The 14,038-nt window shown below is 37.6% G+C and overlaps 2 protein-coding genes across 2 annotated transcripts; both read left to right on the top strand.

The window, feature by feature from the left end:
- Positions 1-2,338: 2,338 nt before the first annotated feature.
- On the top strand, positions 2,339-13,706 carry LOC121117222 (zinc finger homeobox protein 4-like). Its single transcript, XM_040711578.2, has 4 exons — positions 2,339-2,821; positions 4,913-7,821; positions 8,334-8,561; positions 8,626-13,706. Exons 2-4 carry the CDS (start codon positions 5,100-5,102, stop codon positions 9,585-9,587), a joined length of 3,912 nt encoding a protein of 1,303 aa, XP_040567512.2. The 5' UTR covers positions 2,339-2,821; positions 4,913-5,099; the 3' UTR covers positions 9,588-13,706.
- On the top strand, positions 10,977-13,706 carry LOC121117223 (zinc finger homeobox protein 3-like). Its single transcript, XM_040711579.2, has one exon. The coding sequence runs from the start codon at positions 10,977-10,979 to the stop codon at positions 13,062-13,064; it is 2,088 nt and encodes a 695-aa protein (XP_040567513.2). The 3' UTR covers positions 13,065-13,706.
- Positions 13,707-14,038: the final 332 nt, after the last annotated feature.

Genomic DNA, 14,038 nt, shown 5'->3' with positions numbered 1-14,038 from the left:
TGTATTCACATAGGTATTAAGGCAATGCATAATTAGTCAAGTCTATAATATATAGGCACACCTGGCTTCTCCTCTTCTGCCTAGGCAGAGGAGGAGAAGTAATCAGTGTAATAACAATTTTAACTAAACTTTGATTTCGGAGTTGGAAATCATTTTGAGAACGATGGAAACTCACGCAACCTAACGAGGTTGAAGTGTTCTGGGATTTTTTTGAAAAATACAATCATATTTATATTCCAACAGTGGCCTCCTTGTCGGAAATAGCAAATAAAAATAAATAATAATAAATAAAATCATTTATTATGTAACAATAACAATATTAATAAACAGAGTAATAAATCTTAATTAATGAGCAATTTATTAGTGATCTTAAATAACTTGGACACCAAGTACTATAAAAAATCGTTTCAAATGACAATCTATGTACCGAGTGCGACGTTGAAGTCTGAACAATCTAGGCTATTAACTTTAACAAGATATGTTTCCGTACTCACTAGACATGTACACAAAATATTTAAAGACCAAATGTATCCTCTAATTTAGCCATCTTTGGCGTCCATGATGGTTTTCCTGAGGGCTTGTCACGTCTTTCCTATTGAATTTTGGGACATATGGCCCAGTGTTCATTTAAAATTATGTTTTCGTGCCTAAAAGAACATGCCTTGGACTCTATACGTGACTAGAGCTTGGTGTCAGGTGAATACAGGGTCTATATTTATTCGGCCAGAAATTGATGTTACTCGTCAACTGTCTTTGAGCAGTGTGGGAAGGAGCGGCACCGTCTTGTTCCAAGACACCATTATCATCTGGGAAGTCATGTAGACCCATCCCATCGGAGGAAATAAGTTTCCCGATTATAATTCCAGCGTCAAGAAGCTCAGGAATCCTCACAGGATAGTTCAGATGCCCTTTTCTTGATAACTTAAACAAAATAAATAAAGGAAATTTGTACAGAATGTTAATATATGTATGGCGATAACATAAAAGCGAGCTGGATTGATTTTTTTTTCAATATTACGACAGTTTGATAAACCTATTCGTTGATATGCGTACTATAATTCATATTAATTCAAATAAGTGAATAAGTCCTTAGTTAACTGAACCTTATAATAATCAGATATTTGGTAAAACTGATCATAAAAGATACTAAAACCTCGTGGCGTGGAAAAAGTTATTAAAGAAGAGTGTATAAGTATTCACGTTGCGAGAATAACGAAAAGAAGAAAAGGATTAGCTGGTTAAGAACAAACCTCACCAACTGAAATTGATTATATTGATGATATCTATATAAAGTTCAAATACCGCACGATCAAATTGACTGAACTTGAATATAATATGTTCATGTAAAAATTAAAAAATATTAATAACTTGTTGGAAAGTTTTTCAACAGATTAATATTATACTTGTCTTTTTGAAAGTGTTTTTTCATTCAAGTAAACATTTCATAATGCATTTTTTTCTGTTTAATCAAAAACTCCCAGCTTGTTCTTATGTTATCAAGTGCACATATTTATTTTATTTATGTGGGTCTTTGAAAAACCAAAGCCTCTCAGTTCGCCACTAACCTAGACTTGAGATTTCAGTTTTTCATCTCGTTTATCAATGGTGCTCTTCTTCTTCTTCTTCTCCTCCTCTAGCTACGCCATCCATTCTATAAAATCAAGAATAGCTAGTTAGCAGCAAACTGGCTAACACCCCCAGAAACATGATTTATTTTTTGTGAGTTAGCATTTAGCAAAGTGTCATCCATCATTAAATGAATATGGATTTAACCGTAGGTATTGTGTGCCTTTATTGGATCTGATATTGGGATTGTGAAGTCAAATAAAAATTTATAAAATGCAATGCATAGACAGACCTGTATATGGCAAATTGATTGATCCATTCTATGATAATTAGATTGTGTTATAGAACGTTTAAATATACATAAATATATTCGAGAAACAAAAATATAAATAAATAATTAAATCGTTTGTGTAAGAAAAAAGACTCTACGGAGTTAATTAAAAAATTAAATTAATTTACGGTTTTTTCTTTTTATATTTAGTACATTTCTTCGCCCAATTCTGCCCAATTCTGTTGGATGGATTCATTTATTATATATTGTGTCTATATATTATTCTTCTATGTGAGTCTACTACTTTTTCTAATATACTTGAGTCTCTCTCTCTCCCTCCCTCCCTCCTTTGACGTACACTCTTCTTACCCTTCTCAGTAATAGTTGTAGATTCTGACTACTACTACTCCAGCGTCGCGATGAACAACGCTCACCCGGACGGAAAATCTTTTTTCCGCCGTGCACGCTTCTCGTGCCCGCCAATATCTCCTCTTTTCTTTTAGCGCTCCGCCTGCTTCCTTGCTGCTCTCATGTTTTCTGCTTATTATTATTAAACTGATTTTTTTTAATAATAACATTCGTCAGTCAGTCGCGTTGATTCCGCTATGAAGTGTTGAATTTCCCGGTTAAGAAAAGAAATTATAATTCCTTAATTATAATTAAAAAATCCACTTTTTTTTTAATCATCGGAATTAATTAGAGAATGTCGACTATTTAATCAACACATGAGTCAGTTATTTGATAGACATCCAATCGAATAGACACAAGACTTATTATAATCGTACATTGAACAACAACAGAATTCATCAGAGGACATCTACAACACCAGTAACTATCAGTGGAACAAGAGTAGAAAACTAAGCACGAAGCAGTGATGTGATTAATTTTTTGTGTTCTGTTTTGAAGAAATTCTACATCATATCCACGACGACCTATTATATTATATACTAGATTCTTCAAGATGTCGTTTCATCGTCATTTAAGGTAAGACGGACCCCAAACTACAAGTTGCTTATAGAGACCACAATAACATTCCATTCCTAGTGTCAACCTCTTCCATCTAATACCTTTATCTTATTGCTATGAAACTTTGGCTTCTCTCCACCACTACTTCTTCTTCTTCTCTCAAAAAAACCATGTAACTCTTTGCCCGCCCCCTCAACTACTCTCCCCCTTTCTTTTTTGCATTGCAAGTATGATTGTTATCTAATGAAATTATTCAACTTCTTGAAATCCACTGAGGAAGACGTTTCAAAATCAAAACTAATGATCAATAATAGAGTTGAACTTTCATCTTTCGACCATTTGAGCGGCCCATCATTGTTTCGTTTTAATAACATCATGGCTAGTGGTAGCTTCAAATAACACCCCAAAAGTACACCCATTTTCCTCTCTCAATCCCCTTATTTTTATGGGTATTTAAAGCACAGTATGTTCCAAGTGCTTTTTCGAGTTCTTACGAGTCCTTGTTCTTTGATGAACCCCTCGCCTCACACCTGGAGTTAGCAGCTCAAATAAGAACAGGGCATTATATACATAATGAAATGAAAGGCACCCCATAAAGATTCAAAGGAGTGATATTTTTGTACATATAGTAAAACATCTTCTTCGTTTTTGAAGGACCAATTATTATAGAGACCCAAGAAGCACGTAAGGCCAATGAAACAACGTCTACAACAATAAGTAACAGATACCGGCAAAAAAGATAATAAGAACAAAAAAATAAAAGCAGAATTATTTTTGTATTGAAGTGTCGCACAGAAATTCCCAGGTGGACAGTTTTTTTTTTTTTTTTTTTTTTCATTCAAAAAGACAAAAAAATATAATATATATTTATTAACAAAAAACTCATTGTAAAACTGAAGAAAGAGAGAGAGAGAGAACAAGAAGGGGGAGGGGGACACCTGTGATACTTATGTAAGACTTAAGACTAAGTCAAGAGGTGTCTCCAAAAAACAAGTATGAGAAGGATCGTTTCATCTTCTTCTAGTTCCAAGTGTGTTTTTGATCAAGTAGAAGATGTATTGCGGCACAAAATTAACTTTGAGCCTTTGTTTAAAATAGTTTTATGACATTTTAAAGGGGCTTTTCTCAACTCCAGAATTTGACTAAGCATTTCTGCAAGTCGTAATACTCATTTGGATCCGTGGAATTATACACTATTCTATTCCCGGAGTCCCACCTCATTTTAGGGGGAAATGAAAGACAAACAATTTACATATTGACACAGCTGATTTCCAGCTATCTATCCAGTCGGCTCAATGAAGTTATTCACAAACAAATCCTTATTTGTAAAGGATTAGAAAATTGAAAAAAACAAAACAACAGTTAGGCAAAGAGTCTTTAATTGCCATGAGAGAAAATAAATCATAGATTATATACATACAAAAAGAGGGAGCCGTCTATTAATTAATACGGGGGGGAGGTACTCTACTCATAATAACGTAAAACAAACAAAACTAGTAATTAGTGCGGCGTCGTTGGTACGTCTTCCTCAGGCTTGAAGAAGAAGAAAGAGAGCAGAGGAAAAACGACCACAAGGTGTTGAAAAGAGAATTACTTCTTTTCTTTTTCTTCATCTTTAGACTAATTAGCCCCCTTCAGTTGTTGTTTCTCGTCTTTTTCTGTACTCTTGACCGAGAGGTTTTTATTCTTCGTTCTTTCCTTTTCTCAAGTAATATAATAAATATTGCCGCAGAGCGGTCGGAACAGATTTTTTAATGTCTTGACACTTTTGTACACGTCCTACTAGTCGTTACAGTTGTATAAATATTATGAAAGATGCTTTCTTTTATCCCTGACTTTATTATGACCTAAAATGAATTACATAATCTGGGAAACAACTCCTTCTTATAATTGGTCGTTAGAGAGAGGAAGAAAGAGAGAGAGAGAGAGATCCACCAATTATTGTTTTTATTATGAAGGGGAAATTTCCTCGTATCTCACTCATTCCCATCTAACTAACAAACTAACTATATTTCATTATTATTATTATTATTGCTAGTACAATTCCCTTCTTAACTAATGAAGAATCCATCTTTTTCTTTTCTTTCCTTATTTCCCCCTATCCTTTAGGAAAGAAAACCATTTGAGAACATGAGCTAATAAGAAGGGACACCCACCAGATCCAGACACAAATAGAAAATCACAAATCCACCCAATCACCCCACTACGAACAAAAAACAAACAAAACATTCATTTCTATTCCGATTCAACAACTCTCTGTTGAGCACTCACCTCTTCTCCTTCATATCAATCTAACATGTTGTCTGCTGAAGAAGAGCATGATGAGCCCATGATCACGGATGAAAATGAGGATGTTGCTAAATTTGACGGAAAGATTGTTTATAATCCAGATGGATCCGCTTATATTCTAGAAGATGATAATTTGGATATTCTTCTGCCTAAACATGATGGGTCTATTATTGATCGATCTGGAGCTTCCCCCGTGGATGAGTATCTTCCCATTGCAAATGCCTTCTATGTCTCAAAAGGAGATGGGAACACAAATCTATATAATGCGCTCGTGAAGAATGCATCCACCGATGGATCCAATGCTCCAGTGGTTCACTCTTACCGGGTCTACTCTGCACGAGGAGGAGTGGATCTCAAGACTAGAGGATGTGCCCTTTCATCATCGTCCAAGGTACCCTTGAGTCTTTTGTCAGTGCCCATCAAACCAATTTTGATGTGCTTCATTTGTAAGTTGTCTTTTGGATGCTCCAAATCATTCATGAATCACGGTGTATCAGATCATGATATTCTTCTAACTGAGGAAGAGCGCTCCATTCTGGACTCTAAACATTCTTCTGCAATCATTCAGACTTCAGGGAAGAACAAGGAAGCCCTTGTCTCCTTCTTGGAACCAGTCAATCCAGATAAATCATCCTCCTCCGGTGCCATATCATCACCCAATTCGTCCTCTTCCTTCTCAAAAGTTCCTCCACCATCATTGTGTAATGATTCAGATCCCAATGGCCCCGCCTCCTCCTATATGAGGCCTCCGTCAGTTAAAAGTCACTCTGAAGTGGATAACTTTTCTTCAGCCGCATCCCCGCTTGGAGCTAGACGAACTCCAGACTCAGAGAGAAGCTGTTCAGGGGCAACACCCAATGAAATGGCTGCAGCAATGATGGCTGCCGCCGCTGCGGCATCGCGAAAAAGTCCATCCGGGAGTATATCTCCTGCCATGACAGTACCTTCTTCCCTCAGCTCACCTTCTCCTATTGCATTTCCAACAAATGCAAATATGCTTCAGGGCACAACGATAGGAGCTTGTCCGGACCACGTAAATGGTAGACCCACGGGCGTTGAATGTCCAAAATGTGATCTCATCCTCAATGCCTCTCGAATGCCAGGAGGCATTGCATGGAACACTTCAAGAAACTCTTGTAAAACCCTCAAATGCCCCAAATGCAACTGGCACTACAAATATCAAGAAACCTTAGAAATCCACATGAAAGAAAAGCATCCAGATAACGAAACCACTTGCATTTATTGCATCACTGGTCAACAACACCCTCGACTTGCACGAGGAGAAACCTACACCTGCGGCTATAAACCCTATCGATGTGAGGTATGCAACTATTCTACTACAACCAAAGGAAATCTCTCCATTCACATGCAGTCTGATAAACATTTGAACAACATGCAGGAACTCCAAAATGGAGGTGGATCTGTTCCACCTTCTTCCTCATCTGCTGGAGGACCACTTGAAAATAATAACAGCAGTAGCCCAAACAGCCCCAAAGTCAATCCTCCTCTTTCCTCACCCTCCATTGCCGTTTCTTCCCCTCAAAACACGATATCCTCGGTGCCGAAACCGAATTGGCGATGTGATATTTGTAATTACGAAACGAATGTAGCCCGTAATCTAAGGATCCACATGACGAGCGAGAAACACACTCAAAATGTACTTGCTCTTCAACAAAACGCCAAGAACATTTCTGCTCTCACTCACCAAATGAGTAATCCAGTAGGAGGTCCCACAGACCCGAAACAACAATTACTTCAAGGGTTTGGACTTTTAGCTGCTGCAGCAGCCTCTTCAAATCCAGATGCTTCTGCCATGGCGGATCTTGCTTACAATCAAGCTCTATTGACTCAGCTGATTCAACAGCAACAATCCATGGGTCTTCTTCCAAATGATCATCATGTTCAAGATGTTATGATGAACAATGAGGCTGTTCTTCCACCGAAGCCAGAAGTCGATCCCAATCCACGTTACCTCTTTACTTGTTGTGTTTGTAATGACTTTGGTTCTGATTCCCTGGAGCCACTTTCGGCTCATTTATCGTCGGATCGGACCAAGTCTCGTGAAAATGAAGTCAGTCTTGTGATTGCGGGGAATTACCTCTGTCAACTCTGCAATTACAAAACGAACCTCAAAGCCAATTTCCAATTACACTGCAAGACTGATAAGCATCTTCAAAGACTCAACCATGTCAATCACATAAAGGAAGGGGGTCCTGGAAACGAATGGAAGCTACGATTCCTAAGTAATGTGAACCCTGTCGAGCTACGCTGTAATGCCTGTGATTTCTTTACCAATAGTCCACATAAATTGCAAGTTCATGTTGCATCTCAACAACATCAAATATCATCCGTTCTCTTCGCACATCTCCAAAAGTCCGAAGAGAGGCTCAACTCATCCTTTGGGAAAGAGGGTGGGGAGGACCTCAATTACGAATGTCTTCTATGTCAATTCTCTGCCAAGGGGAAACATCTACTCCTCAATCACGTGAGGAGCATGAAACATCTTCAAATGGAGCAAATTCATCAGTTACAAAAAAGAGCAGAAGGGAATTTGAGCCAAACGGATATTGGGGACATTTTTAGAGTATCGGATGATAGGGGTAGCAGCAATAAGCTGAAATCTCACCACCACCACCACCACCAACATCATCAACAACAAGGAGCTGAGGAGCTTACCACTTCTTCAACTTCTTCAGTTTCCAATCATCATCATACACACAATAATTCTGGTAAAATCATTAAATCATACAATACTAATAATAATAGATATAACGAATTTTCTATTCATTTCACATTCCTTTTTTGTTCTTTTCTTTTCTCATATTCTTTATTTTTTAAAAACATTATTAATTTTGCTATTCAAATTAATGAATACATTTTTTTGCCAAAAAATACGGGGAAAAAAAAAAAAAAAAGAAAGATCAGGTGTTGGTTTTAAATATTTCTTTTGTAATAAAGTACCCCTCCATCAGTTTCTATTCTTAAAAACAAAAAAGAGTTATAACAGCAAGAACAACAACAAAATTATCTTTTCTTTTTTCTAATATTGTAAACCATGAGGTGGTACAGAATCCTTCAGATTCGTATGAAAGGATCATTATTCCCGTTTTCCTGTTATTATGACCATTTTTTTTCCTGTTATTTTTAAATTGAATGTTTTTGGGATCATTTAGTCTTTTCAACTCCTTCAAGGAACAAACTAAAAACAATCTCTAATTCACCTCTCTCTATTTCTCCACAGATCATAAGACTGAGAAAAGGACTAGGAATAATAGTAATAATCTTAACAATAATAATAACACTAAAAGCAGTCCAACCACATCACCTTCGTCTTGTCCACTTTGTTCGGAAAAGTTCACGGGACAAGACTCTTTGGAAGATCATGCATCCACTGTACATTCCGTCAATGCTGAAGGAATTGCTCGCCTTCAATCCTTGATCAACGGATCTCATTGGCTAAACAACGAGAGTAAGTTGCATTAATATTTTCTTGTTTGTCTGGACTTATTGTATTACTTTATATGTTTATACAGATAAGCAAGTGAAGGAATCATCCGAAGAAGAAAATATGGAAGTGGATGAAGAGTCCAAAGGCTCTCACAATGATGAGGGTCCTTCCTCATCTTCTCCATTTCAGGATCCTTCTAATTGCTCTCCTAGCTCACCTTCTGATAAATACCAGGATCCTAGCAGGCCCTTTAAATGTGATATCTGTCGTGAGAGTTTCACTCAAAAGAACATTTTACTTGTTCATTACAATTCAGTGAGTCATTTGAATCAATTAAAGAAATCATCTACCTCGGATACACAACAGCCTCTCAGTATTCCTACTCCTGAAAAAAGTCCAAGTAAAGGCTCTGCTCTTGAAGCTCTTCTTGGAAACATCAAAAAGGATACGGATGATGAGGTCAAGCCTTATAAATGTAACATTTGTAAAGTGGCTTATACCCAGGGCTCTACACTGGATATCCACATTCGCTCTGTTCTTCACCAAACCAAGGCATCCAAGTTGCAAGAACTGATTCTGAGTGGGCAAATTGATTTGAGTAAGCCACTAATAGAACAGCCAGATCCTCAACAAATTCAAGATCAACATAAAAAGATGCTTACAGATATGCTGAGTCCTAAGAGCCTTAATTCAACAGGGAGCTCTAATCCTCAGTCCTCTCCTAACGTTAGAAGCTCTTCACCCATTAATCAATCCTCGCCTCAGAGCTCACCACTTGCAACCTCACTCTCACAGAAGAATGCTTCTTCTCCTGAAGAACACCATCACGAGTCTGCTAATCCAGATGCCATTGCTAATTTTGTTAAAAACTTTATGCCTGGAGGGGATGGAAAAGCTGTTGCTGCGGCTCTGAGCTCAATTCCTGACGCTAAAAAAGCATCCTCACCTGTCTTAAAAAATCTCTTGTCCAACTTTGGATTTGACTTTATGATGCAATTCAATGATATTCAGCAAAAAGGCTCGTATAGAAGAAGAGGAAGAAAGTGAAGAGACGACAATGTCTCGACTTTCTCCTAAGAAATCATCCTCCTCTGTTGAAGAGGAGGACAAAAAGTTTATGACCAACGAACAGAATAGACCCTTAGATTCTGAAGCTTTTAGGTATCCTTGTCCAATATGTAAGAAGGGTTTCTTGAGCTCTTGGTCCCTAAAGAGTCATACTGATGAGGCTCACAAAGACATTATTACTCAAGAGCTCCTCGAACAGTATATCGATAAACTGAGATCCGAGCAAAACCATTTAGATGAGGAAATGCCAGTTGAGACAGCACCAAAGGAGCATTCCTCCATCTCTCGAGAAGACAACTCTCCTCAATCACCATCAGTTCGATCCTCAACTCCACATGCTACTCCACAACAGCCTCCAAACCTACTTGAAATGCAGGAAGTGATTCAAAGAGCAATGATGCAACAGATGAATCCCATGATGATGCAAATGGCCCAGCTCCAAGGACTCAATCCTCTTGCAGCAATGAATCTTTATCCTCCTCTCATTCCTCCTGGACTCCTTCCAGGCTCTCAGAACATGCATGGAGGGATGTTGGATCCAAAAGTTCTGGCCCTTATGGCTGCCGGCTCTAATAAAAGCCCCGAAGAGCTAAAGAATCTTAATCCCCATGCTGCATTCATGCAAATGCTAGCTCAGCAGCAACAACAGCAACAGCAAACAGCATCTTCTTTGGCCGGGAACAATAAGATGCCTCAAATACCTCCTATGGAACCATTCAGTTTCCCTCCCACTCCACCTGATGCTCATCATCTTCCAAAACAATCTGCATCTCTTTCCAATCAGTCCCAACAACCTGCTCCTGTTACAACGCCGAGTCAAGAAACAGGAGGTAAACGAGCTAGAACACGGATTTCAGATGATCAGCTGAAAATCCTCCGATCTCACTTCGATATTAACAATTCTCCAGCTGAAGAAACCTTGAATTTAATGTCATCTCAAACTGGACTTCCACTCAAAGTAATCAAACATTGGTTTAGAAACACTCTTTTTAAAGAAAGACAAAAAAACAAGGATTCTCCCTACAACTTCTCGAATCCTCCCTCAACAAAACTCAATCTTGAAGAGTATGAAAAATCTGGTGAAACAAAAATAACTCCTCTGAAGCCAGAGGAACAGGGTGAATACATTCAAAATGAATTGAAAAAAGAGGTTGAGCCTGAAGTAACTAAGAATGAAGCTAAAATTGCACGAGCATCCAGCCCTGAGTCTAATATATCCGACTCAAATCATAGCAAAACAGATATCCCTTCTGATAGTAATGGAAGCAGTAATTTAACTCTTTCGCGTCTTCTAGCTGCTGGGGGGTTCACCACTACCCCCCGAATCTTCTTCCAAATTTTCCAGCTTTTCCAACGAATCCTGCAGCTATGCCAAATTATTTAAGCAATTTGGCAAACCGGATGTCACAAGAAATGAATAATAGTGTTCCCCGTCCTCATAGTCCTCAACAATCATGTGGAGGCTCTCAAACTAATTCAAGTGGTAAGCGTGCAAACAGAACTCGTTTCACAGACTATCAAATCAAGGTTCTTCAAGAGTTCTTTGAAAACAATGCCTATCCTAAAGATGATGACCTCGAGTATTTATCCAAATTACTGGGACTGAGTCCTAGAGTAATTGTTGTATGGTTTCAAAATGCACGTCAAAAAGCAAGAAAAATCTATGAAAATCAACCGGCGGGAAACGAGTGTAGCCCCGTTGCGAGTAATACCTCTTCCTCTTCCGTATCGGGGGCCGTAGGTGCAACGGTGGCGGTGATGAGCAACAATAATGCCGATTCGGACTCTGAACAAAACAATGCCGGGAGGTTTACACGAACCCCTGGTCTCAATTACCAGTGCAAAAAATGTTTACTTGTATTCCAAAGATACTATGAATTGATACGTCATCAAAAGCAACACTGTTATAAAGAAGAAGATGCAAAAAGATCAGCCCAAGCTCAGAAGGCTGCTGGCGTAGCTGCAGCTCAGTATGTTGGACAGTATAATTCCAATAATTCTGAAGATTCCAATCATTCCAATGATAGAAGCGTTCATTCTCCTCTAGTAAACGAGGAGGATTTAGTCAGACAATATGTGGGAAACAATCCCTTTCTGAGTGGGGCTTTTCAACAGCAATCCCAGCACCAGCAGCAATCCCAAGCTCTCAATCAACAACAAACAAGTAATCATCATTCAGGCCATGATGAAGAAATCGACGAGGACATGGAAAATGAGTCTGATGAAAATAGTCTTTGCTCTACGCCTTCTTCCTCCAAGAGGAAATTGTCAGACGATGGAACAGAATTAGACGCTGAAGAGCTTCAAAATCGTGAAAAACGTCTAAGAACGACCATTACTCAAGAGCAATTAGATTTTTTATACCAAAAATATCAGAGTGAGAGTAATCCAAGTCGAAAAAGTCTGGAACAGATTGCTGGTCAAGTTGGGCTCCGAAAGAGAGTTGTTCAAGTTTGGTTTCAAAATACTCGAGCACGAGAGAGAAAGGGTCTTTATATCAAACCCGAACTGAATCATGATGAAAACTTCCTCATGAAATGCCCTATGTGTCCTAATGTATCACCTTTCAAATCGCGACTGTCTTGGGAGAGTCATATCGGAACTTATCATCCAGATCTTATGGAGAATGATGACGTAGTTGTACCAGATTCCATAGCCTCACTCATTCCTAATTCAGCCTCTGCCTACAATCTTCAAAGTTCAATGCGTAAGTATTACGAGGACACGATGAAACGATTCATGAATGACATGCAAGAGAATAACAAGGAACAAGGGGTTGGAGTTGCTGTTGGAGGAGGTGCAGTAGGAGCTCTGGATTTGACATCCTCAGACATGGAAACTCTCTCAGATCACATCTTAGATGAAGATCGTGATCCTAATGGAGACTCATCCTCTCAATACGGTGGAAACAAGCGATTCCGTACACAAATGACCGGCCTTCAAATCAAAATGATGAAGGCCATATTTGAGAACTACAAGACCCCAAGTATGTCCGAGTGCCATGGCTTGGGCAAGGAAATTGGACTTCAAAAACGCGTTGTTCAAGTTTGGTTTCAAAACGCAAGAGCCAAAGAGAAGAGAGCTAAACTTCAGTATTCCCAATCCAATGGTGGAATCGAACCCCCTCAAGAGTCTGTCCCTCCTGTACCAGATGAGTGCCATATTTGCTCTTACAAATACGGCTCGCACTATAGCGTGCAAGACCATATCTTTTCCAAATCTCATTTGGATAAATTACGAACTGCTCTGGAGGCAGGGCTCTATGAGCCAGAATCTCCTGGACAAATCATAACAGGAGGTGTCGTTGCTGCAGGAGGAAATGCTAATGTGTCTTCAGGAGGAAATACTCCACTGGGCGGTGGTGGAGGAGAGCCTCTACAAATGCTTCAAATAAATAATAGAGATTTGCTAGACATGACTTCAAGGTCAAATAACCGAATGATGATGCAAGTTTAAACTGTTTTTTTTTTTTGTGTTTTTTTTCACTCTTCTGTTTATTATTCAGAATTTTTATTAATTTTAATATATTTTATTTTATTACTATTGAAAAAAACAAAAACGAAACAAAATGAAAATGACCTAGGAAATGGTTCAATTCTTCATTATCATATTTTTTGAAGTTATTTTTTTTTGCTATATATTTTCCTGAAATAAAACATCACCACCCAATGAAACTATGAGAATGATTTATTATTGTATCATTATAAAAATATTATTTTACCCATTTGAATGAATCGTCACTTTGTCGTTAACAAGTTCCTGAAGCAAAATGTCTGGCAGTTGATAATTATTATATTACAATTATTTTTTACCTACCTTGTGTGTATATATATTTTAATAATTATGAATGAATGATATCAATTAAGTCTTGTTTATGTTGTGTATAAAGAAAGAAATATGAAGAAGAAGATACAAAACCAGATTCTGTGTGATAAATAGATATGAACTAATTAATTTAATGCTTTTTGTTTTCTTCTTTTATATGTATGTATCCAGAAAGACTCTTACAAACCATTTAAAAATACATTACAAAAGTAAGAAATATACTGTGATTTGTTAAGAAATAAATAATAAATAAAAAAATTACCAAATAAGAAATTATACAATATACTTATATTTTTTTTGTCAAAGTAAGGTTTAAAAAATAAAATCCTATTAGGAACGAACAAAGCGCAAATACTTATTATTATTAATAATAATAAGAAGTGTACTTATATATTACTTATACTTTGTAGAATACGTCCTACAAAAAAAAACATAAACATAATCCGAATTAGTTTTAACGGATTTTTAATTTATTTCTTTTTGAAATTACGAACAAATTCCTTTAGACATTTCTTTACTATACAGGGTGAGGATTTTTAATTCAGAAAAAGTTATATATTTTGACAACTCTGAGATCTATTTTCACGTAAGCGTGCTCATTAGAT

The sequence above is a fragment of the Lepeophtheirus salmonis genome, chromosome 5, assembly GCF_016086655.4.
Source record: "Lepeophtheirus salmonis chromosome 5, UVic_Lsal_1.4, whole genome shotgun sequence".
In the NCBI taxonomy this organism is placed as follows: Eukaryota; Metazoa; Arthropoda; class Copepoda; order Siphonostomatoida; family Caligidae; genus Lepeophtheirus; species Lepeophtheirus salmonis.
The sequence above is the reverse complement of the archived record's forward strand: the minus strand, read 5'-3'. Positions and strand labels throughout refer to the sequence as shown.

Bases quoted from the DNA above. Each gene is read 5' to 3' on its own strand.
- LOC121117222 (XM_040711578.2), top strand. From the start codon at position 5,100: ATGTTGTCTGCTGAAGAAGAGCATGATGAGCCCATGATCACGGATGAA. The intron at 7,822-8,333 runs GTAAAATCATTA...ATTTCTCCACAG, and splicing joins TCATACACACAATAATTCTG to ATCATAAGACTGAGAAAAGG. The intron at 8,562-8,625 runs GTAAGTTGCATT...ATGTTTATACAG, and splicing joins TCATTGGCTAAACAACGAGA to ATAAGCAAGTGAAGGAATCA.
- LOC121117223 (XM_040711579.2), top strand. From the start codon at position 10,977: ATGCCAAATTATTTAAGCAATTTGGCAAACCGGATGTCACAAGAAATG.